Source organism: Protopterus annectens, chromosome 17.part0 (assembly GCF_019279795.1).
Source record: "Protopterus annectens isolate FY-2018-M chromosome 17.part0, PAN1.0, whole genome shotgun sequence".
NCBI lineage: Eukaryota > Metazoa > Chordata > Ceratodontiformes > Protopteridae > Protopterus > Protopterus annectens.
Window position 1 is genome coordinate 417,775,622 of NC_056751.1, and position 24,309 is coordinate 417,799,930.

The window sequence follows — 24,309 nt, forward strand, 5'->3', positions numbered from 1 at the left end:
CTCATGAGCCATTTATCCCCTATCTTACCCTCATCTGAGCCTGCTGCTTCATTTTCCTTAAGGCTATTCTTACTGATTCTAGGGTGTGCTCCTCCTTTTCTCTCATCATAGCCTGTTTCTAGGGCAGTATAGCTTCTGTGGGGTTTTCTTCATTCAGAAGCTGCTGAAAATATTCCTTCCATCTGCCTTTGATGTCCTGTGGACCGGCAAGCAGGTTGTTACTGACTCCCCTTATGAAGAGTGTCTGACTATCTTCTTTAACTTTCTGTCTTTGCCTTAAAACCTAATATAGTTTCTTTGTGCCCCTTACTGAGTCACTTTCAGGAAGCTGATAGAGTGCCTCTGATGCCCTGTTCCTTGCTATTTCAACTCTTTTGTTAGCTTCTTTGTTAGCCAACCAGTATTCCTTCCTAGCCTGGTCGGTCTTTTCCATCTCACACCTTTTCCTGGACGCCTTTCTTTTGATGACTTCCTGAACTTCTACATTCCACTACCAGCTTTCCTGATGTACCTCATTTCCTACTGTCTCAGCCACATATCAGTTCCTCACACATGCTGTTTTGAGGTGCTGCCATTCTTCTTCAACTCCACCTGTTTCCTCCTCTTCTTAGGGTGCTAGAGCCCTGAGTAATTCCTTGAACTGTTGCACTTTTTTTCCAGTCAACTTCCAGGTCTTCAGTCTGGTCTCTGTTGACCTTAGAGCCTTCTCTCACCACTGTTTGCAGCTGATCGTGGCAATCAGTGGTTTATGCTGTGGGACGACTGTTTCACTGGGGATGACTGGGGATGACTTTGCAATCATTGATTCTACCCTATTGCCCTTTTCTTTCTAGGAGGAAGACTACCCGAGTCGCATGTTGGCCATTCTTGTACATGATCTTGTGACTGTCTCTCTTTCTGAACCATGTGTTGTCAAGCCATTTGCCAGACAGAAGTCTAGAATGGCTTGTCCTTCTTTATTCCTGTTACCCCACCAATGCGGACTTAGGAAGTCCTCATATCCTGTTCTGTCTGTCCTGAAATGTGCATTCAAGTAACCCATTATCAATACCATTTCATGTTGCCCTGCTTTATCTAGTACATCTTGAAACTGCTGTCTGAATGCACTCTTTTCCTGACTATCACAACCCTGCTGTGGGGCATAGGTTGAGATTATGAATACTGCCCTATCATTACACAGGAGTCTGATTGCCATTATTCTGTCACTAATTCTGATGATATCCTTCACTGCCTTCTGAAATCTATCTCTCAACACAATTCCCACACCATTTCTAATCTGTCCTCCTCCTGAGTAGTAGACTTTAGATACCAAGCTAAGTGGCTTTGCTGTACTGCCCTTTCATCTTGGATCATGGATACATAGGATATCCATCCTCCTCCATATCATCATGTCATCCACTTCCAATTTGCATCCTGTCAGGGAACCTATATTAAGTGTAGCAATTTTCAGTTCATGTTTGGCAGGTTGATTGGTTTTACATCCAGCTTTCGCTCAACCAGGTAACCCAGACTGGGAAAATAGACATCAACCGTCCAGTAGCTTATTGCTTTATGGCAGGCACACACTGGCCAACAGGGGCATATACATCCCTCCCACCATTAGCATGGGTCACTGGTGTAGGTTGGAGTAGGCTGGGTCCTCAACCCACTTATTACCAGTAACTACCCATGCCCATTTTGGTCACATCAGTCAACATGACCAAATCACCTAGAGCCATATTTTACATCACTGAGTGGCTAGCCCTGCCATGGTATGCAGTCTGTGATCCATGTTCTCCTATCTTGGGGATTATATGCACCACAGTAGATGCCTAAAGCACTTGGTCTGTACAACTCTTACCCTTATAGGGCACCATGTAGAGTCTGTGCTGCTGCCATAGCTCCATTCATTGGTGAATTTGAGATGGAAACATTCAGCATGTTTTTCAGATGTGGCAGGAACCCCACAGAGACAGAGAACATGCAAACTCCAAACAGTAATTGGCCAGAGGCCAGGATCAAACCTTGTACCTTGTGCGTGGGAGGCAAAGACCTTAACCAACTGGTCTTTCTAGTACAACTACTAATTTTAGGTTACTCTCTTCACTAGCTTGCCTTGAGGTGGAAAGCATAACTTCCTCTGCTAAACAGCCGTGTTCTGAAAATCACTCTACGTCTTCCTATACAAAAGGTAGTACCAGACAGAAGTTTCCTTCTGCTTCAGTTTTGCCACTGTCTGAACAAGTTCTTATGAGTTCCTTTTTCTTTAGCTTTCTGTTCCCTTCAGATATAAATTAATTTTAACACTGCATTTTCTTACATATCCAGCGTTTAGTATTCACTACCATTTTTTTTACTCTAAGGGTCCTCACTTAGTCAACTTCCTTGTTTTTTATCTTGCTTATTTCTATAATAGCATTGTTTAAGTCTCTGTGCAGGCATCTGTCTCATTCTGATTTTTACTTCATTATTTTCCATTAATTAATGTTTAATTCCTATGTTGATGTCTCTTACGGTATTGGGATTTTTCTGGATGCATCAATGGGACTGTTTTCTGCTAGCACATAGGATCCTTTTTATTGTCTAAGAACCATAAGTAAATTTTAATTCCTTTTGTAGCTCCTATACTAATCCCCTTCTCCTGGTTTGATTTTGGATCTTTGTAAGACTGTCACTGTGCATGTCCACTTACATTCTTATACTGACTAGGTATATCAAGCTGTTGCTTTATCTCATTCCTATTAGGTGTATTAGTCTGCATAAAGTGCTTATAGATGGTCCCTCCTTTCACATTTTCCACAGGGCCTTAATAACGGGGAAAATCTTTTCCTATTATACTTCTCTGAATCAAGACAGGAGTCACAGCTACAAAGCTGCAAACGTTTCCATAGAACTGTTTAAATTTCTACATGTGTGAGGAAGTATTGTTTTTTTTTTTTTTATAATCATCTCCAGCTTTATTTTTTAATAACCTTATGCCTACACGTATAGGAACCTGTGAAACTGGTAATCATTACTTCCAAAATCCATTAATGCTTGAGCTTCTCTCCCTTTGAAAAATATTGTGCGCTTTACTAACTTAATTAGCCAGTATTGCATTTGCAGTCACACCTGAGAGCTGGAGCACTCTATGTTTGATCTCTACTGTACTACATTGTAGCAAGAAGTTTACTGCAGGGTAAATGCAAAAAAAAATATGTTTTTTTAACTAAAACCTGTGCACTGTAGTGCTCCATGCAGGCTATGTATAAACTGAAGCAACAGTTTGCTACATATGTAACAAACAGTTTGCTACAATTTAAAAAGCAGAATTTTTTTTCATAAAATATCTTGAAGGAGGGTTGGGGGCAAGGCACAGAAATAGGACCTGAATGGCTGAGGCAGGAGGGAGGGGGGTGGATGTCCTACATCTGTCCACCTGGTTGGTGTGCCAGTAGAAGGAATGCCCTTTTTTATGCTCTTCAGTGGAAGAGCTGGAGGAGCACTGATTTAACTGCAATACAGTGTAGTGCTCAACTTATTATAGTTATTTATTTATTTTTCTTTTTTGCTCTTCACTTGAAGAGCTGAGGGATGGGGCACTGGATCATGGTGCCATCCTGGGAAGCTGGTTGAACCAGGTATGCTTCTGACTACTGCACTTATCTTACCATTTAAATCTGTTTTGTTTCCCACTGACCCACCCTTTTCCTGTTGCGCTTTTAAACTTGGTGACTTTTTTGATGCCAACCCCTACTTAATATTTAGCCTTTTATGGCTCCTCCTAGTCTCAGCTGTACTCACTTTACTGAGCACTGATAGAGAAAACTGGGAAGGCCCTCCCCATAGACTGTTACTTGATCTAGTCTCTGTTTGTTATATTTTCTGGATTGTATTACATATTTAATCAACACTTACAGTTACCTTCATGTTTACACATTTATTTCTACATTTTGTGCCACAGACTTGTAGTTAGACTCACGGTGGTGGAAGCATTGTGTTTTACTGCATTATCTGTGTTCTAAACAGCATTTTTTATCAAAAGTGAAGTTAAAAGCTCATTATTTCAGAGTTTACAGATGCCTGGTGACCACGCTGTTGATTGCAGAGACTTTCTATTTAATTCAGCTCCATCTACTATTGATAGATACTTTGTTTTGCTGTTTTTTTTACCTTTTTATTGTTTTTTTCAACTGCTGCTGTTACATTTGTGCATTATTTGCCAAGTTTGCGCACTTTAAATCATTTTAGAGTGTTATTATTTTTGACACTGCATTTAAACTGTTATTCTGCATTCCTACTTGTTTTTGATGTTTGTTCCTGCACTTTCAGCTTTATTACTGTTTAAGTTAACTTAATTACTGCACTTCCAAACTTCTACTTAAGGTTATAGAGGGTTGTTATATGCTCTAGTGGGATTTGCAGAGTAGTCTGGTATCATTATAGGTTCATAGGTAAGTACTAGGCTATCTGCCCGAGGGCATTTATAAACCTAGCCAGAGTGTATCGGCTTTCGCCGCCCCATTGATTAATTAACTGATCCTCTGTCAAGCAGAGCCAATGAAATTATCCCAGGGGTGTATTTTCTGTTACCCATCCACTCGTCAAGGTTTCTTTTGAAGAGTGTTAGTGAGGGGCTCTGCCTGATGTAATTTGGAATTTTGTTCCAAAGTATGGGGAGTCTCTGTGACAGGAATCTATCCCTCCAGCATGTTCTATTTATTGCTGTGGCGAGGTTTAGCTCACTAGATCACGTGGCTCGCAGTGACTTGGATTTCTTTAGGTGGAGCATGTCCATCAATTCTGAGTTGGACATGGCTTTGTAAGTCAGGCAGAGATCACCTCTGAGTAAGAGATATGCCACTGAGTACAGCTGGAGTTTTTTCAGTCGGGCTGTATAGGACATATGTTTGAGACCAGTAATCCTTTTGGTGAGGTACTTTTGTGATCTTTCCAGCTGTTGGAAGTGTCTTGTGAGGTACATCCCAAATGGGGCATTGTACTCTATGATGGGTCTGATGAGTGACGAGTAGAGGGGCCCTATAATCTCTTTATTTCTAGATGCGAACCCTTTAGTAATTAGATGGGCCACATAGAAGGATTTCCTAACTACTTTGGCAATATGATTGTCAAAGGAGAGATTACTATCTACCTGGGTCCCCAGATCTCTTATTACCTCTTCTCTATTAAGGGGGCTGCCACCTATGTAGTGTTTTGTTTTTCCCAAATGGGATGACTATGCATTTTTTGGCATTTAGCTTGAGGCCATGACTTTGACACCAGGTGTCCATCTCAGTAAGGTCCTTTTGGAGGATGTCCGTGTCAGCTGGAGAGTCAATTATGGCTCCCAGTTTGCAGTCATCTGCAAACTTGGTTAGCCATAGTCCTCCTGTGTTTGCCTGTACTTCTGAGAAGTATATGGAACACCACTTGTGACTGGTTTAGAGTTGGACCTGGAGCCTGCTATTCTTACCATGTGAGTTCTGTCTGTAAGCCAGTTGGCAATCCATCTCGTGACGTAGGGGTTTATGTATTGGCTGGTGAGTTTTTCTGTAATACCCGAGTGGGGAATGGTGTCGAAAGCTTTGGCGAGGTCAAGGTAGGCTGTGTGAACCACTTTTCCCTCAAAGAAATCAACCAGGTTTAGTAGGCATGATCTGCCCTTAACAAGGCCATACTGGGTTGGGTCAAGTGTTTGGAGGTTCCCAATGTCTTTGTTAATGAGTTCCATGATGATGTGCTCCATAGCCTTGCAGATCAGGCTAGTCAGGCTTATGGGGCGTTAGTTACCAGGGTCAGTTGTGGCCCCTCCTTTGTGGAGAGGAATAACCGTTGCTGTGCGCCATTCTATGGGCACGTAGCCTGTGGAGAGGCTGAGGTTGAACAGCGTGTTTAGGTGGGGGGTTAGTTCGTTCTGTAGTTCGTGCAAGATACAGCCTGGGACACCATCTGGTCCCATTGATGCTGTGTTTTTCGCTTTTGAAAGGACTGTTTTCACCTGTGCATCTGTGATTTTTGGGACACTACACTTTTTTGGTATTGTTGTGGGCCCTTTTGGAGGTGAGGGGGGGGTGAAGTTTGCACTGAATCTATCTGCCAGGATGTTGGCAATATCAGTAGGATCAGTATATTTTGTGCTATTTTGCACTAGTTCACTGCATATCTGCAAGTTGCCACTTAGATTCTTAACATAGCTAAAGAAGGCTTTGTGGTTATCTTTTGAATCCTTGGCTATTTTTCTTTTGAAGTTAGCCTTGGATGATTTCATGAGGGACCTCAGTTTCTTACTGATACTGATCAGGGATGTCTTTCCTTCTTGGGATTTGCTTTTTTTCTAAACTTGTTTCCTCCTTCTATTGTATAGCCTGTTTATTGCAGGGGTCCACCAAACTGATTTCCTTCTCTTAGAGGAGTGAGTCTTGGTTTTGCTAGGGATGGCATGATCCATGCATCCTGGTAGGTGCTCATAGAGTGCATTTGTAAAGGTTTCTGCATCTTGGGCAGCATCATCCTTTAGCGTGGAGGCTGTGAAACTTACCACCTCTGTCTTAAGTAAGTTGAAGTTTGCTTTAGAAAAGTTTTTTACTGTGGTTTCCTAAGTTGGGGGTGGGGTGGGGTGTGGACATCCAGAGTGATTATTTTATGGTCTGATCTAACCAGTGACGGGATGACCTCTGGTGTGGAACACCTGTCGCCCATGTTGGTGATGACCAGGTTCAATATGTTTTCACCTCTGGTAGGGGAGTTTACCAGCTGATCCAGGGCATTTGAGTTGAAGAATTCCAGGAAGTGCTGGGCCTGGGAATTTGTACTTGAGTAGTTTTCCCAGTGAATGGTAGGGTAATTGAAATCACCCAATATCAGGGTGTTTGGTAGGACCTTCATGTTTTCCAGTGTCTCCAGAAAGGTGGAGTGGTGGTCCTGGGTCATGGAGGGTGATCTGTCGCAGGCCACAATTTGCATTGCAGATTTGCCCGATGTTAGTTGCACATGGATGATCTCAGAGGTATCATGCTGTGCCACTAACCTGGAGGTGTAGGTATCCTTGATGAATATGGATACGCCCCCTCCTTTTGTGTTTCGATCCGTGTTCTGTGGCCAAAATGTGTGGTATGAGTTGTAGCTCGGTAGTGCTGGGGTGCTCTCTGGAGCCTTGAACCAGGTTTCAGTTACTACACAGATGTCGAAGTTCTCCATACTGAGGAGTGCTTCGAGCACGTGCATTTTGAGATTTAAACTCCTGGCATTGAGTAGCATAACCCTCAGTTTTTTGTTAATTGTGCTGTTTACGGAGGTGGGTTTGACTTTTGAGCCTTGCCTAAAAAAGGCAAAAGAGCCGTGGACAATATTCGAAAGCCTATATGCCATTTTCCCTACTGTAGTGCGATCCTGGAGTTAGTATATACAGTTGGGGGGGTGTGGGGAGCAAAGCCCCCCACATTGCGGGGTGTGAGGGTGTAGCCTCCCCCACATAGTTTGGGTATGTATTCTGTTCTGAATAGATTAATTTATTGGACTTGTAAGTATCCATGTCTATGTTTCAAAATATTTAAAATAGGTGGGGGGCTACGCCTCCCACACCCCCCAAACTATATATACTAACTCTCGGATCGCACTATAGTGGGGAAAAGGGCATATAGCTTTTACTTACCTTATACATACTGCCATTACTATATTGAACTTTAGCATTGCAAATGTAGAACACAAGTGAACCAAGACAAAACGGCTACTTCAATTCTATTTCCACAGAAACAAAATTCAGTCCAGGATAAAGCAAACTTCTTCTTTATTCCATAAAGTAGAGAACAACGAAATGAGCGCTTTCACGTATTTGTAATACGCTTCATCAGATTTCAATATACAATAAAGCAGCTCAGTTTATATAGTATATGCATTCCTTTAATTAATACAATTGATTTACTTATTAAAACCACCTGTCTCTATTAAGCAACGTAACTGTTTCTTAAAGTCACAGTGAGACTGTGCTTAATCTAGTGTACCTAATAGTCTCTATTCTACAGCATTATATGTAGAATTTGTATATATATAAAATACCTGAATATACATATGGAACATTAATCATATTCAGTTAAATAAAATACAAAAAATATATATGTGAATAAACATTAGAATAAAATGAGACAAAGAAAAAAGAAAAATAGAATAGTCTAGCTATAACATATATATTAGTAGGTCTCAAAATACTTCCCCTTATATCTAGCACTTATCCAAGCCAGAAACCTCATTAACTACCACTCCATTCTGTCCGCTTCTTTCATATTATGTATAACCAAAATATATACACATACTGATTTCCATTTGTGAACAGTATAAAAAGTAATGATATATTGATAAATAAATATATAAATAGACAGAATATACATACATATGTATGTATATGCATAGATATGCATATACCTATGTACCTACATATATACACAAATAAAGTGCATAGTGCAGATCTTATAAACATGTATTAATCCCTGACTAACATATACATATCAACTCATATATGGACCAATAAATATATATGATTAAATACATGAAAAAAGCAGCATATAAGTAAATATATATAGATACAGATATGAATAAATAAATAACTATATGAAACAATTAACTATCGTTATTTAAAGTGCTAAGTGCAAAGTGCATGTGGGCTAGACCATTATTAGTAGTCCTATACCATATATATACACAATCAAAATGATTTAACATGTAACAGTATATAAAAAATATACATGTAAATATATAAAAACCATATATATATATATAAAATAAATATGAATAAATGTGTGTGTAAAACAATAAAATTATTATATCAAGAACCTATAATGTATATATTGACATGAGTCTATACCAAAATATGCAAAATATTAAGTTTATTTTTGTTATATCATAGACGCTACAGTGTTCACTATAAATATAGTTCATTCAACACCACACCATAAAGCTCATAAGAAAATATGTATGTATAGTTCAATAGCCCATACCCATAAATTAGTGAATCTCCTATATATCATCACACATAATCTATATTGACCAACAAATATAAACCAATCTATCCTTCATGCTAATCTTATCTTAACATGGGTCCCATGGGAACATACTGGTTTAAACCAGGTGGATGATGTGCTCTCATCCTTAAAATCCAGTGTAGTTCCTTTTGTTCAAGGATATTCACTGTCTCTCCTCCATTTCTATCTTTTCCAATTACTTGTAATATCCTGAACCTAAACCTATGTGATGTATATTGCTTTATATGCTTGGCCAGTGCATTAGTTTCATTATTTTTCTTTATGTCATATATGTGGTTGTATATTCTTTTCCTGAATTCTCTCTTTGTAAGTCCTATGTAGAATGCTGTACAGCTTTCACATGTTGCTAAATAAATAACGTTGCAAGTATTACAAGAGGCATAGAAATTAGGTTTAAATTCATATTTCAGAGTTGGGTGCTCAAACTCCTGGACCCTTGTAATGAACTGACACATATTGCATCGATTACATGCAAAAGTTCCTTTGATATCCAATTCTGGAACTAAATGCATCTCTTTCTTGTGTGTCTTATACAACAACCTTTTCAGGTTTTTATTATTTCTGTAGATGAATCTTGGTGTTTCTCCTACTAATTTCATTGTCCTCTCATCTACAGTCAATACCGGCCAATGCTGTTCTATAATTTGTGTAATTTTCTTATTGTCATTAGTGTATGTGGTCAAGAACTGCATCCTTTCTTGGAATTTGAAATTTGATCTCCTCCTACTATTATTGTAGAATCTCCACCCACTCCTCTCCAATAATGGCCTATCCATATCCTTAAGTATTTGATCTTTAATCTCCCTCACCATTTTCTTGTCATAACCCCTTTTCAGGAATAATTGTTCCATTACATCTGCCTCTATCATAAGATCTGTCTGTCTTTTGCACAGTTTGTTAAGTCTTATAAACTGACTTTTCACTATGCCTCTAAAGACATGCCTGGGGTGCATGCTATCATAACTCAGCAAAGCATTCTTCCAGCAGCTCTTTCTATGGATTCTAGATATAATTTTCCCCTCTTCCATCCTTAAATTAAGGTCCAAAAAATTAATTTCGGTGGAGGAGGCTTCCATGGTGAATCTTAGGAAGCTTGTGGTACTTTCCATGTGCTGTAACAAACTGGAGAACTGCTCCCTTGTACCCTCCCATATAATTATGATGTCATCTACAAATCTGGAGTATAAAACAACATTCCTAAACATGTGGTGATTAAACAAATGTTCTCTTTCCCACCAATTCACAACCAAGTTAGCGTAGGTGTTAGCGCAGGGTGTGCCCATGGCAACACCCCACTTCTGTAAATATACATGGTTAGAAAAGGAAAAAACATTATTGGAAAGAACCATGTCCAACAACTGACATATTAGTATGTTCTTGTTTCTACTGATTTCAGGATAGAATTGAAGTAACTCCCTAACGCTTTGTATTCCTTGGTCGTTGGGGATACATGTAAAGAGACTTTGTATGTCTAGGGTGATTAACATGTGAACCCCAGGAATTAACTCTACAGCAAGATTATCCAACATTTCCAACAGCTGATAGCTATCTCTTAATATGGTGGGGATCTGGTTCATGATGGGCCTCAAACTCTTTTCTAAAAAAAATAGAAATATTTTGCGTGGCCCATCCTTCACCATCTACTATGGGCCTGAGAGGAGGTGGAAATATTCCTTTATGCATTTTGGGTAATGCTTTTATATGTGGTATCTGTGGAGATCCTATATTAAAGTAGTCGTATAATTCCTTACTAATTTGACGACACATCAACATGTCATATATTTCATCTTTAATTCTATCTAATATTCCACTTAATAATCTGTATGAAATTTCAGTATATGTGTCTTGATCACTTAACATTAACAGCATGGATGCATTGTATTGCTCAGTGTCTAGTATCACTATGCCTCCCCCTTTATCAGCTGGTCTGATGATAATCGAGGGTTCTTCTATCAACTCTTGCAGTGACAATCTCTCATCTGTATTCATATTAAAGTACATACATTTCCTATTACCCTGATAGAAATAATCATAAAAAATCTTTTCACACAACTTAACAAAGCATTCCACATGACTTGGCAATGGTGGGCAATACATACTTTTCTTTTTATAACATAGAGCATCATTCCTATTTACTTGATCATTATTTCCTTCACTGTAAAACATCAATTTTAATGCTATTTTGCGACTAAAGACTCTAATGTCTATCAAAATGTCCTGAAGGTAGCTGGCTTGGGAAGGCACAAAAGATAAGCCTCTATTAAGAAGGCTGATATCAGAATTACTTAAAACATAGCTAGACAAGTTAAAAAATAATAATGAAGAAGAAGAAGAAAAGTACCATTTTCGCTGCTGTTCTTAATGGACTGGTTTTTGCTGCTGTTCTTGGCTACTGCTTGTGTGGCATGGTAACTCCGTGGAATAGTTGCTAGTTTAGTTATTTTTGTATTTATTACCACAGAGTTTTTACCCCCTGGTGTGCTGGTTACTTTGTTACTTTTTATAGTTTTCATTTTGTTTTCACTGGCTACCATTGCGAACATGACCAACGAACAACAAACGGACATTGAGTTAGACTATAATCCAAATGGGGAGGTGAATTTTGTCGTTTATAATAATCCTGAGACTGTATTATTTGGAGGGATACAAACATCTGAATCGAATCCCTTGTTGATGAGATTTGAATAATATTTAACCAGAGACATTGGGAATGTATGGGGTTTTGGATTTCGTGCCACTGGAGATGACGTTATTGGAGCGACAGACGATCTAGAGAGTCTTCAGAATAGCTTGGATGTTTTTGAAAGAGATTTCCTCCGCTACAAGCGCCTACAATTGCAACGTTTACACTTTGAGACATGCCTCAATATGAATATTGTACCCAGGGGGTTGCATGTATTTAATATGCCAAGCCAGGGTTCTCAGTATCCTGAGTTGCTAACACGATGGCAAAAACTCAATCTTGAGGTAAGCGCTAATTATATGAGACTTCTCAAAGAATTTTTTAAACCTGAAGAGGAAGAGCTTAAACTGTCTTTACAGAAAAAACAATCAGAACTGTTTTCTAACTATCGCTCTACTGTGTTGACTCCCTTATTTGAGAGACTGTTGGACAGTGTCGCTGTGTTCGAACGGAAGTTCATAGAACAGAAACGGACTAAAATTATAAGAGACACTTCAGATTTTAGGGCAGGACATGTATTTATGTGGCCTCGCCCAAGGTTTAATGATGGTAATAATGCTGTTTGCAATAATGTGAATGTTTCAAGTAATATTAATGCTGTACCAGGTGAAATGTCTAATACAACAGTTCATTGTGGTTTGCAAACATCACAGGGCTCTAATGTTGAGGTTCCATCAAACAAAATAGAGAGACTGTGCCCTGTTAGCAGGGTCTGTAGTAATGAAGGCAGACTTGAGTCTAATGTACATGAATTAGGTAATGATGTACCACTTGAAAGGACTGTTGATGTAAATATAGAAGGTGCTGCTTCGAGCACAGGTCTGGATGTCAATAGGGTTGGTAATAATACTGCCCGGCAAGGGACTACTAGCATGTTACATCCTCCCTCTACTCCTAATTTACTTGGGAGGAGGGTAGATGTGGGAGAGCATGAAATAGTAGTGGGAGAGCATGAAATAGTAGTTAGACCTAAAACTAATACTACAGGTACACAGAAATTATACATCAATGATACATCAGGGCATGGTGATGGATATGGACATGGCGTACTTCCTTTTCCACTACCTGTTCGTTCAGACAGGGGAGGGGGGAGAGGGAGGTCTTCCAGCAGGAACAGATTCAAGAAGAAGCTATCTGGGGACTTACCATCCAACCAGACTATAAAGAAAATGTGGGGGAAGACGAACTTTATACCCATTCGTCCTAGTACTGTTCAGGATACGATTTTAGACTTGAAGATGTTTTGCAGGGATGTCATGCTACGTTTTATGTTTCACAATAATATAGGTGTTGTTGAAAGTGAGCTGCACTCAGTGAATGGCCTCAGGAAACTTAGTAACTTTACACCAGTTAATCATCCTCTGGTTGAAGCATATTGTAGATTGACTGAAGCTGAGATTTATAGGTTCTATGATAAGAGGACAAGTGATATGAATTATAGATTAAAACAGAATCTTACATTTAAAGAGAGGAAGGCCCTACAAGCCCTACAGAACAATAGTTCTCTTGTTATACGTCCTGCTGTCAAGGGAGGTTTGATTGTCATCATGGATAAGATTTTCTATGAGGGTTCCAGGCGAACTATGTTGAGTGATACCACCTTCTATAATCAACTCTTGCTTAATGAGGTACATGAGATTATTTATACTGTAAAGAATGATTTGGTAGATATTAAGGTAGCTGGCTTGATCTCTGATAAAATGTATAAATTCTTGAATGTTGAATTTCCGCTAATTCCTATTATTCAAGGCCTCCCGAAAATACACAAACATTCTGAATGTCCACCTATGAGACCTATTGTTGCAGGAGGGGGTTGGATTACCCTTTCCTTATACATAGAGAAACATTTACGTCCTGTGATCAATATGAATCCAACTGTACTGAGAAACTCTAAACAATTTTTAGTAGATTTATATGATAGTCTGAAAGGAATAAGAAAACTTGACAATGTGGCCTTTGTTACACTAGATGTGCAATCATTGTTTACCATGATACCGAATGAACTTGGTATTCAGTTTATTCAGAAGTACTTGCATACACATAGTCAACTTTCAACAACACAGGTTGATTTGATATGTTTCTTTCTAGAAATTATACTTAATAACAATGTGTTCATGTTTGGAGAACAAGTATACTTACAGAAACATGGCGTAGCTATGGGCACTTCATGCGCCAATAGCTACGCCAATATGTTCCTTGCTCAATGGAAAGAAGATCTGTTGTTCCCCTTGATAGGGTTTAAAGAACATGTTTTATTTTATAGGTGTTTTGTGGATGATTTGTTTATTTTGTGGAGAGGACCTCAAGTTCAGTTTAATAGTTTTTTTGAAGTTATGAATGGTTTATTGGAATGTTTGAAATTTACTTATAAATTTTCACATAATGGTATAGAATATTTAGATGTATACGTAGAAAAACTTGATGGAGGGATGATTAATACAGGCATTTTCCATAAAACTTGCCATAGGAACGCATTCCTTTTTAGATCAAGTATGCATCCCGGTTATATTTTTAAGAACTTAGTGAGAGGACAAGGTATGAGGGCCTCCAGGATGAATCCTACAGAGTCGGGATTCCATGCAGAATTGCTTAGTCTTGAAAAAAACCTTATGGATAGAGGATACACACGAAAGGAATTAGAGAAACAATGGGAAGATTTGACAGTGTTAAGGGAGACTAGAGCTAAACCTTATTTTGGACCTTTATGTTTTAGTGAAGAGGGACATATTAATACTACTGGGGTTACCAAGATTCCCCTTTATTATTCTAGTGACACTGGATATGTCACGAAGTTATTCCAACAATATTGGCCCATTTTGCTAGTACATGATGATATTGGTGATATAGTGGGTGAAGCTCCTAGATTTCGTTTTCGGAACCATAAGAACCTGAAGAGGTTGTTATGTAATAGGAAAAGTAGTTCAGTATGGATAGACTATGGGTATACGGAACCATGTGGTGCATGTAATTTCTGTCCCTATATTGACGCTGATGTGGTATTTTGCCACCCAGACCTGAATAAGGAGTTTAGATTTAAAGGGACCCATAATTGTATGACTCCCCATGTTGTTTATTTATCTGTGTGTGATTTATATAGGGCTTTCTACGTAGGAAAAACTAATAGACCTCTACGATACAGAATGAGGGAACATCTATATAATATTAGGAAAGAAACATCCAATAATGCATTATCTAAACATGTGATAGAACAAGGAATTCAACATACATTTAGGTTTAGGGTAATTGAGGCTGTGGATTCCAGTCCCGGGGGGGGGGTGATATTAGAAGCTACACTGAGTACAGAGAGATGAACTGGATCATCATTTTACAGGTAGATAGAGGTAGAGGGTTAAATGAGAGGGTTTCCATTAAACCCGCCCTGAATAGAAGGAGGTTACATAAATAATACTCCTTCTTTTTTATTGTTTTTATTTATTGGCATCATGTAGATCTTTTTAGAGCCATGTTCATGTTCATGTATATATATTTTTGTATATTTAAGTATTTTTATTTATATTAGTTAGACTTTTATTAGTTAGAATGGTATAGTTGTAGTTATGTTGGATTGTATCTTTAATTTTGTTCATTTACATAATTGATTGGGGTGGGTTCTTTTTTGTATTTAATGTGGTTCTCTGCTCAGTTGAATCTTTTGGTCTGAAGAAGCTCCTAAGTGAAAGCGCTTACCATTTGTATACAATAAACCTGAGTTTTTATATTATACTGGCACTGGTTTTTTGCCTGAATTGACACCTGTTGCTGCTTTTCGCTGCTGTTCTTAATGGACTGGTTTTTGCTGCTGTTCTTGGCTACTGCTTGTGTGGCATGGTAACTCAGTGGAATAGTTGCTAATTTAAATAAATAAAAAAGCCCACCTTAGTAATGGGTGCTAACATTAACGCTGCCCCTTCCCCCAACCTTAACTACATCTTACCTTAAAAAAAATTCCCATAACACTGACTCTACTCAGATGAATTTGAGGCTGGTGTTATGAGGGGGTTTATCAGTTTTGCAAATGGAGATGCTCTGCAGATGAATAATCCAAAACTGACATGTTCGAAATTCCATCTTGCAGAACATCTCCTGTTCGAAAGTTTATATCAGTGAATGCACTGTGCATTCAGAGATATAGACTCGACATACTGTACGGAGATCGCCATACAGTGCAGTTTGGAAACTCATCAATTTCCTCACTGTAGTGCGATCTCGGAGTTTGAATATATAGTTAGCAGGGGGTAGGGGGGCAAAACCCCACTAAAGGGGGGGCGCGGGGGGGGCTTGCCCCACTGCAAAAATGTTTTATGAGGTATAAGAGTTTCATTTACATGAGCTCCGATATGGACATCATGTGATCTTTTCAGACACAATGTCAAATCTGCTGGCTTCGATCAGCTGATTCGACATTTTGCTGTGGTAGTGATTTTGTTTTCATTGTTTTGCTTCAGAGTTGTGAACGGCATTTCTTTTGCCATTTGTAATTTTGATAGTAAACCATTATGGGGGTTTTAGTATGACAATCAGCACAGGAAATAATTTTCCTTTCTCACTCTTTTGTAGGTTGATATTTAGGGTGTTCGAGCTTCTTAATGCCAGTATTTTACATCTGACATTAAGTACATTCGATCATACAGAATACAACTATATAATTTTATATATATATATATATATATATATATATATATATATATATATATATATATATGTGCATAGATTATACTCAAATTAACCCTGACTACCTCTCCTGACTCCTGTGACAAGCTGCATGGTTGGTCGCTCATTCTACCATGCTGAAAACATGAAAGCAAGTGTGACACATAAACCATCACACAGAGATTTAGATAAAATTTAGACAGCAAAGCTACAGTTACATATTTAAGTGCAGAAGGCTGAAACAGTTCTTACAGGATCACAGCTGAACAGGCACGTGCATTATCCTACAATATGTATCAGTTCTATGTAAACATATGTGCGCCACTAATACACACAGCACAGATAAATCCCCCTCAGCAGCACACCTGTTTTGTCTTTGTATTTGTCAAAATCAGTTGCCTTTATTAGGAACGATACTTTGAATGTTGGTAAAATGCATTTTAAGATTACATTTTGAAAATGCCAGTGCCAAATACTTAATATGATATTCAAGTGTCCTGGCCTAACCTTTCTTCTGCCAGAGATCTTCAGGGTGGTGGCACCACAGATCATCAGACCAATGCCTGCATTACTCACTGTTGCAAGGGATACCAGTGACCTTGGTAAGCACCTCGCTCATACCAGGTATCCACCTTCCTAAATGGTCCACAAAGAGTCCTCAGCAGTCACTACATTAACTTTCTGTGTAGGAAAAAAAAAAAGAGTATGATTTTTCTTAATTTTTCCAACTGGGCAGTCACTCTCCACTGGGTGCTAGCACAAGCAGCCATCGCTACAAATTGCCTCAGAAAATCGTTACACTTTCATGAGAAACAAAATAGCAGTCTACGATTCACACTGGAAATGTGAATTCTGACTTAGTAGTGGTGCAGTCTAATGCTCCTCAGAAGTGTGTTGCACATACATGCACAGGAATCTTGCACAAGCCCACAAGTATGACACACTGAATGAACACAGAACACAGTGCAACATAGTCACACTTCTTGCCACCCTTGTGATTGAACAAATTATACTGATCCACAGACATTAAATGAACCTGGGCTCATTCAGGTATATACTACACAAACCCCATTGTATTTTCTGCATTACCAGACACATGCCAGTTTAAACACCAATGCCTGTGCTGTCTGTTTATACTACACAGAACTGATGTGTGTGTGTATTTTGTGGGGACAGCTGTAGGGGACCCCCCCAGAGTTATTAATTTCACCATAGTCCAATAACTGTTTGCTACATGTGAAGCCCCTAAGTGCCCCATATATATGTTGTTTATGAAGGATGGTCTTCTTCTTTATATGCCTGTGGCCTTTGCATGGCAGCTACACCACTTGTATAAGTCCACATGTCTATCCCTACCACTGGTCCAAAATATCAGTGGAGTACCCCTCCATTAATAATGAAATGTGGGACATATACTGTGTTCTTATCTCTATCCATATCTGTATTGTTGTGTATACTCATGCCACTCCATTGTGTGTACATGCTAGTATACTGTCCCCAGCAGGCAGTAGCCTACAGCTGTGTCTTGTTTTCATTGGTGTCATCATGTCCTACAGAGGTGCTGGATGATAAACATTGGAGAACATCAGCCAAGCTGAGAATGACATCCTGTTACAGGCACTCAGTACCCATGGGTGATACCTGTAAGGAACCACATGTGTGAGACAGTGATCCATAACATCAGTGCTGTGTGTGGCTAGAATTGCACAGCACAGAAATGTCAGAGGCAAGTTATCAGCATGATAATGTAGTAAAGCAAGAAGACACACAACATATCAGCAGAGAAGTCAGCTACTTGAGAGGGGTTACCTAGCACTGTAAGCCTAATAGATTTGAAGGAGTTCAGGATGGCCCTACATGTGGATGAAATCATAGCTACCTGGTGGTGTGGACACAGGTGTCCTGATGTTCCCAGCCCTCATGCATACGGAGGGGAATGTGTATATATACAGAGAGTAGGTAGGCCACATATACCACTGTGTATGTTTCTTAGATTCATACATATATACTAGGCTAATGACCATCAGGGCCGAGATAAGCCTAGCTGTGTAATCCAATCCAAACTTAATCAGTGCAAGCTTATGACTCATACTTACTGGAAATTCCTCATTCATGTGGAATATAATTGCAATCTCCAGTCTCTATCATGAATGGGGTTTAACGTATTATCCGGACCAAGGGTAAACACATGCTGATCCATTTAGTGTAGCACATGCACAGCCTCAGATATCTAAGGGCATCACTGATCTGTTATTGCTCAATCTCGTGTGGCTGAAAGCCACTTGTCCCTCTAAGAAGTTGAAAAAGATTATATCACCCTAGATGGGACTCAAACCCACAGTCTGTGACTTAGGAGGTCAATGCCTCATCCATTAGGCCACTAGGGCACAGAGAAGTCACAACAGAGGTATGTGTCTATTCTATGTCTTCGGTTCCCAGATGACCATTTGCTTGCACACTACAGGACATAACATGTAGCAGGGGTAGTCAGAGTCACTCTTTTCTGTCTTGTATTGCATATTCACAGAGCAGACCACTGCTATAATGACACCTGTATAAGCTGGTTCAGGACAACAAGCTGATATCAGCACCTCTGCAGGGTCTGATGACTATTTTAATGTACAGGTTGAGTTACAGCCCGATGGCACATAGACATTGTCTATATCTATCCTGGGTGGTTCAACCATTGTTTAGAGTGAAGGTACAGCTTCACCTATACCCAAGCTATGGGATGTAGAACATAAGGGCTCACCATCCCCATTGGGGTTGCTCTTCATTGACTGAGAGCACCACCATTGCTCCCTCTGTGCACCATTGCTGCCATTGTAGTTACAGCAGCAGAGGAAAAGCACTGCACCTGATAAGGGTATACCTACTGTACAGCAGCCTAGATGAGTGTCCTGACACCACTACAGGTCACATCCAGTCCCTGATACTTGGGTGGTGCTAGGACTCAATCAGCAGATGTGCAGGGCTATCATCTGGGTGTAGTTTCTAGCCATCCTTGTTGACATGTGGATGACTGGAGGACTGCATAGCATCTGTGAGAATGCCACCCAGCACTGTCATCGTCTCAGTGAGGCCATGGAGTCCAGGCAAAATGTTGTGCTAAATCTCATGGGGGCAGTGGTGGCACACATCACTGCCATACCCACCTCCATGTGGAGAAAAGCTAATGCTGCCATCATTGTACTGCCCAGCACTGTTGTACCATTGTCAGTGGTTGTTAAGTACATGGTGTGGGCATGCTGGGACACCATTCAGGTTACCCAGGCTGCACATGGAAATATAACAGCAGCACACTCCACCACCTCACATCTTGGGCGGCCACAACAGCCAGCATCCAGTGGCAGGACACCTCACTACTGGACTTCCTACAGGCCACATTCCTGCAATAGGGCCACATCTCTATCTTAAGAAACTTCTAGCCCTGCCATATCAAGGCAACTCAGTGGCCTCAGTTTATGATCACACAGTTACACCCTCCTTGTCACAGCAGGATATTGACTTTCTCACAGAATAATCCTTGCTGTGAGACCCTCGCATCTGCCTCTAGTGAGATGCTCTCAACCAAAGTTAGCCATGTGGCAATGTGTCCCTTGCCACCTATGTAAATGATGATGACTGTGACACATGCTACCCTCTCTCCTGTATGATGTATGTGGAGGTGTCTGATACACAGTGTAGCCTGCGATACACTACCACACATAGATTGTAACTAACATTGGTTTGCATCATGTTTGTTCTGTCTGACACTGCATTGCTCATCAGTGTTCATATAGCTAGACTAGATGCCACTGCTTCATCTGTGCTGCCATGTACTGTATCATTCACTGTCTGAGGTGGTGATATGGCTGCTGTTGCCCCATATCTGTCAGCATCCCTTGTCACTGGATGATGTCAGTGTGGAAGCTGTGACACATGTTGCTATATCAGGTCTGGATGTTCTTAGAACAGATGATTGGCCTCATAATCATATTGAGCAGTATGTGGCATGGCCATGACAGGTGTGTACTGCAGTGTAACCCCTCCCAATGAATTGAGACAATGGAATCAGAGTTTCAGCAGGAAGAACTTGTGCTCTATGTTTCATGTTTGTGTGTGGATAGCCTTATGTTTGGTGATGTTATATGGGTCCCACATGGGAGTCATCAAACAAAGTTCTAGTGGGTATCCTGCAACACCTCAAACACAGTAAGAATATATAGGGGAATGAGGTGAAACACATTGTCTTTGGCTCTATATATTGGCATAACAGAGTCCATGCGTATATCAGCTAGGACCCTGTGGAATTTAACTATGCAGAAAGTGGTGACAGACCCTATGGAATTTTACTATACAGGAAGTGATGACTTGTGTGTCAGGTGTGTGAGTCATGAGCACTGCCAGGACGATGGCACTGTGCAGACACATTGGTTATCAACCCGTATGCATTTCAAACTCCTTGACACTTGTTAAAATGGTAACCTTTCCTTTTCACATGCCACCATACTTGCATAACAGGTAGGCTTTTATTTCCACATGTTAGGAATGTGTAGCACCCAGTATTTAAGGAAGTGTGTGATGTCATTGAAGGCATGTATGGCAGTGTCTCTTGTGGTGTGTTGGGTAAACAGATATAAATATGTTAATCCACATGTACAAGTAGTCTACAGACAAACAGAGAAATAGAGTACTGTATAAGCTGATGCCTGTGGTAAACCCAATTTTTCCACTATTTGTCTCTAAAAGGTCCCTGTAGCTTATATAGTAATAACTACACATGCCTTGATGTCAAGCAGTATAGGAAGTTCACTCATTCCTTCAGATTCTGTTTGCAGATGAAATATGTTAACCATTGCCTATATGATATCCATCTGTCCACTCACCAAAATGTTTGATCATCTGCTGGTCAGTTAGCTGGAGGTAGGTGATATGCTACTGGTAACATTTTCATTTGCATCTCCTGATGTCATTTAGCTCCTGACTGGAAGATAGTGGAATTTATAGACAGCAAGTGTTGCTGTAGTAAGGGTACCACTGTTCCAAGCAAATTTGCTTCTTGTAGGTCTGCAAATTGTTATGTTGATTGCTCTTATACTGACATGTAACTTTCTTTGTGCCATCTGTGCATTATGACTATGAATCACGACATGATTTCAGAAACACACATTTGAAACTCACTTTGCACTCATTAGATTGCATGCCTTCATTTGCATATGATATGTATTTCCACATCATTCATTAGAACCGGTGTCTTCATTTGTATGTCATTATACAGACATTTACATAACCTATTCTCGCACTATTTTCCCTCCTGTTTGGTAGTGCTAGCTGGAACTATGAATTACAAATATATATGCACACGGTAACTTCATGCATAATGTAGACCTGTGTATTCTGTGACTTGTCTATGAATCTTCGCGATAACTGCATAATTCTGATTCCATAATGAAACAGAAAATGACAACTTTGGAAATTTTGCATGGAAACAAACAGAAAAGTTTTACAGCATAATTCAAATCCCATATTCTTGTGTGTGTGTGTGTGTGGGGGGGGGGCAAACCTTCCATACCTTGCCAAGTAGAGAACATTGTCTTCTTCACTTCCTTTACTAATATAAATCCCTGAGGTCACTGTGCCTTGTGGAGAGGAGTTACTCTTGCAATGCTCTCTGGTGAAAAAAATGCATTTACATAGTCAAAGCTAATCAAAGTCAAGTCTTGCAAAAAATGACTACCACCCATAATTTCTAAAAAAGTTTACATGTCATATCTACATATAAGTATCTGTAGACAGTATGTGGCAATATATGTGCTCAAAGGTTTAAGAAATATAAGAATATCATATATAGCAGAGCCATACCTAGGTCATTTGGTGCCCTGGGCAATCCCTAGAGTTGCATCTCCCTCAAAGCTGAATTCCAAAAAAGGTCCTCTGAATTTGAGGCCCAAAAAGTTTCTTCTGTATAAACAGTTTATATAATTAGAAACACACGATCCCACTGCAAAAAAGTAAACACATTCACTTAAATTAAGGCCAGTTCTGCATTCACACCTAATTGGCAACTCTTTCAAGTTGATGAGTATGCAACCTAACTTAACCTTGCACTCAGGGCAGCTGCCACCTTTGCCTTACCCTAGCTATAGTTTTACTATATAGCTGTGAAGTGCAAAAAGTGTACTATGAGAGTGTTATCCAAAACACAAGAAAGTAAATAAAAAGGTAAGTCAGGCTAGAGTTTAGTTCATATCATTATTTCATCATGACTTGCTAATAAGACTTTAATCCAGGCAATAACACCCCCACCCTGTGTAACATGTCCGTATGTCTGCAATAAAGTCAAACTGTCATTGGCGTTTGCATGAATGTGCATGCAGGTAAAGGTACACAGGAGGTGCATGCTATAGTGCAGCAACAGAAAGTGCATGCTACATAGCATAGTGAGTATTACAAAAGTAGAGAAGGGCAGGACACAAAAAATGCTAGCATTTGTTAAGATTTGTTTTGTCTAATCAGACTGCGCACAGAACCATCAAGGAAAGCAACATGAAATATAACATTTCACTGCACAAAGCACAGGTAACTCTTGGTAACTATTGCTTGCCATTGCATTACCTCACCTATTTGTTAATGTTATAGCAGCACAATGTGCTGTTTAAATTGAACTAGCTCTCCATCTTCTGTACGACATGCATACAGTGTCTTAAGTACATAGTCTAGCTGTAAAGTGTTACATTTCCACTTACTTTTTTCAGTTTCTTGGCCCAAGGCTTTTGTGCTTTGTAAAATCCACTTTCAATCTCATAGGCTTCCTTAAATCCCCCAAAGATCTTCTTATGATACATATCTTTCTGCCACTTTTGGATCTTTTCACTGTCATCTGCCACAAGGGATTTCTGGATCTCCACATGGAACTCACTTAGGCGGTCTGTGGCTGTCATGAAGGCTTGCCATGCCTTTAGCAGAGTGCCATACATTGAACCTGAGAGACAAAAACAAATAAAAAGCATTAAAGACAAGCATGAAAGATAATCCTAGCCTTGGAGAGTGGATGCAGTAAAATACAACTTGCTACATTGTAGTATTCCAGGAGCCTGTTACCAGAATCTGTTAGTATGCTAAGGTGAACCTATCATTCTGAGTATCAGATCTACACTTTTACAACAGTTTTAGACAAGAAATTCCTCATTTAAACTGAATTTCATCAAAGATTAAGTAATTGGAAATGTATGTACTCTGTGAACAAGACAAAATACATATGTTGATACAAACTTACATATGTATATAAGTCTCAATAATAGATTGTTAAGGCTATGAGGTTCTAATAAGCTTTTATTTCATCAGCTTCCACTTACATACTGCACGATTCAGCTCTGAGCACCTAAAGGAAAGTGTAACTAAAGGAAAGAGACGTGTCTACTCACTTAAGAAATGATTAAAAGATGACCATGATAAAGTCATCTATTTTCTTGCTTGTGCAATAGCAACACTACAGGTATATGTGAATGTGCTCCATGACCCCAGTCAAATACTTTTATTCTTGGTTGTGTTTGTTCCTGCTCATCCACTCATTAACTCAGTTCCAGCCACATCAGCTTCATGAGCAACTTCTAGACAAGCTTGAAAGCACAAACACTAATTAGGTGTACATCCAACAGCAGACCACTGTCATTCTGTTGGTAAGTGCTTTTTGTTTTCTGTCCTCTTCTGGGAGAGAAAAGAATAAGCAATAAAGACAACACTGTATACTGGATACAGCCAAAAGCTCACTGAGAACCAGTTAACCCCTTTGGTTTTATACTAAAATCCACCTAGCCTACAAGCTCCATGGACTACAGGGATAAAGCGCTGACTATGACCCAGGTGATCTGAATTTAACTACTGACACCTGCTGGAGCTGACCAGGAAGACAAGGACTAACAGGTAGGGAGGAAGGGTGTGAGGGCATGCAGAGAATGCAGCCATATCATAAGCCAAGGAGGTGATACCGAGGCTGTGCAG

At 39.6% G+C, this 24,309-nt stretch overlaps 1 protein-coding gene across 2 annotated transcripts in view; it reads right to left on the bottom strand.

The window, feature by feature from the left end:
• LOC122791387 (protein kinase C and casein kinase substrate in neurons protein 1-like) overlaps positions 1 to 24,309 on the bottom strand; it is an 821,887-nt gene that overhangs the window by 205,437 nt on the left and 592,141 nt on the right. For both annotated transcript variants that reach the window (XM_044059123.1, XM_044059124.1), the window contains exon 4: positions 23,055 to 23,290. In XM_044059123.1, coding sequence (XP_043915058.1) covers positions 23,055 to 23,290 — 236 coding nt within the window. The remainder of the gene's footprint in view (positions 1 to 23,054; positions 23,291 to 24,309) is intronic.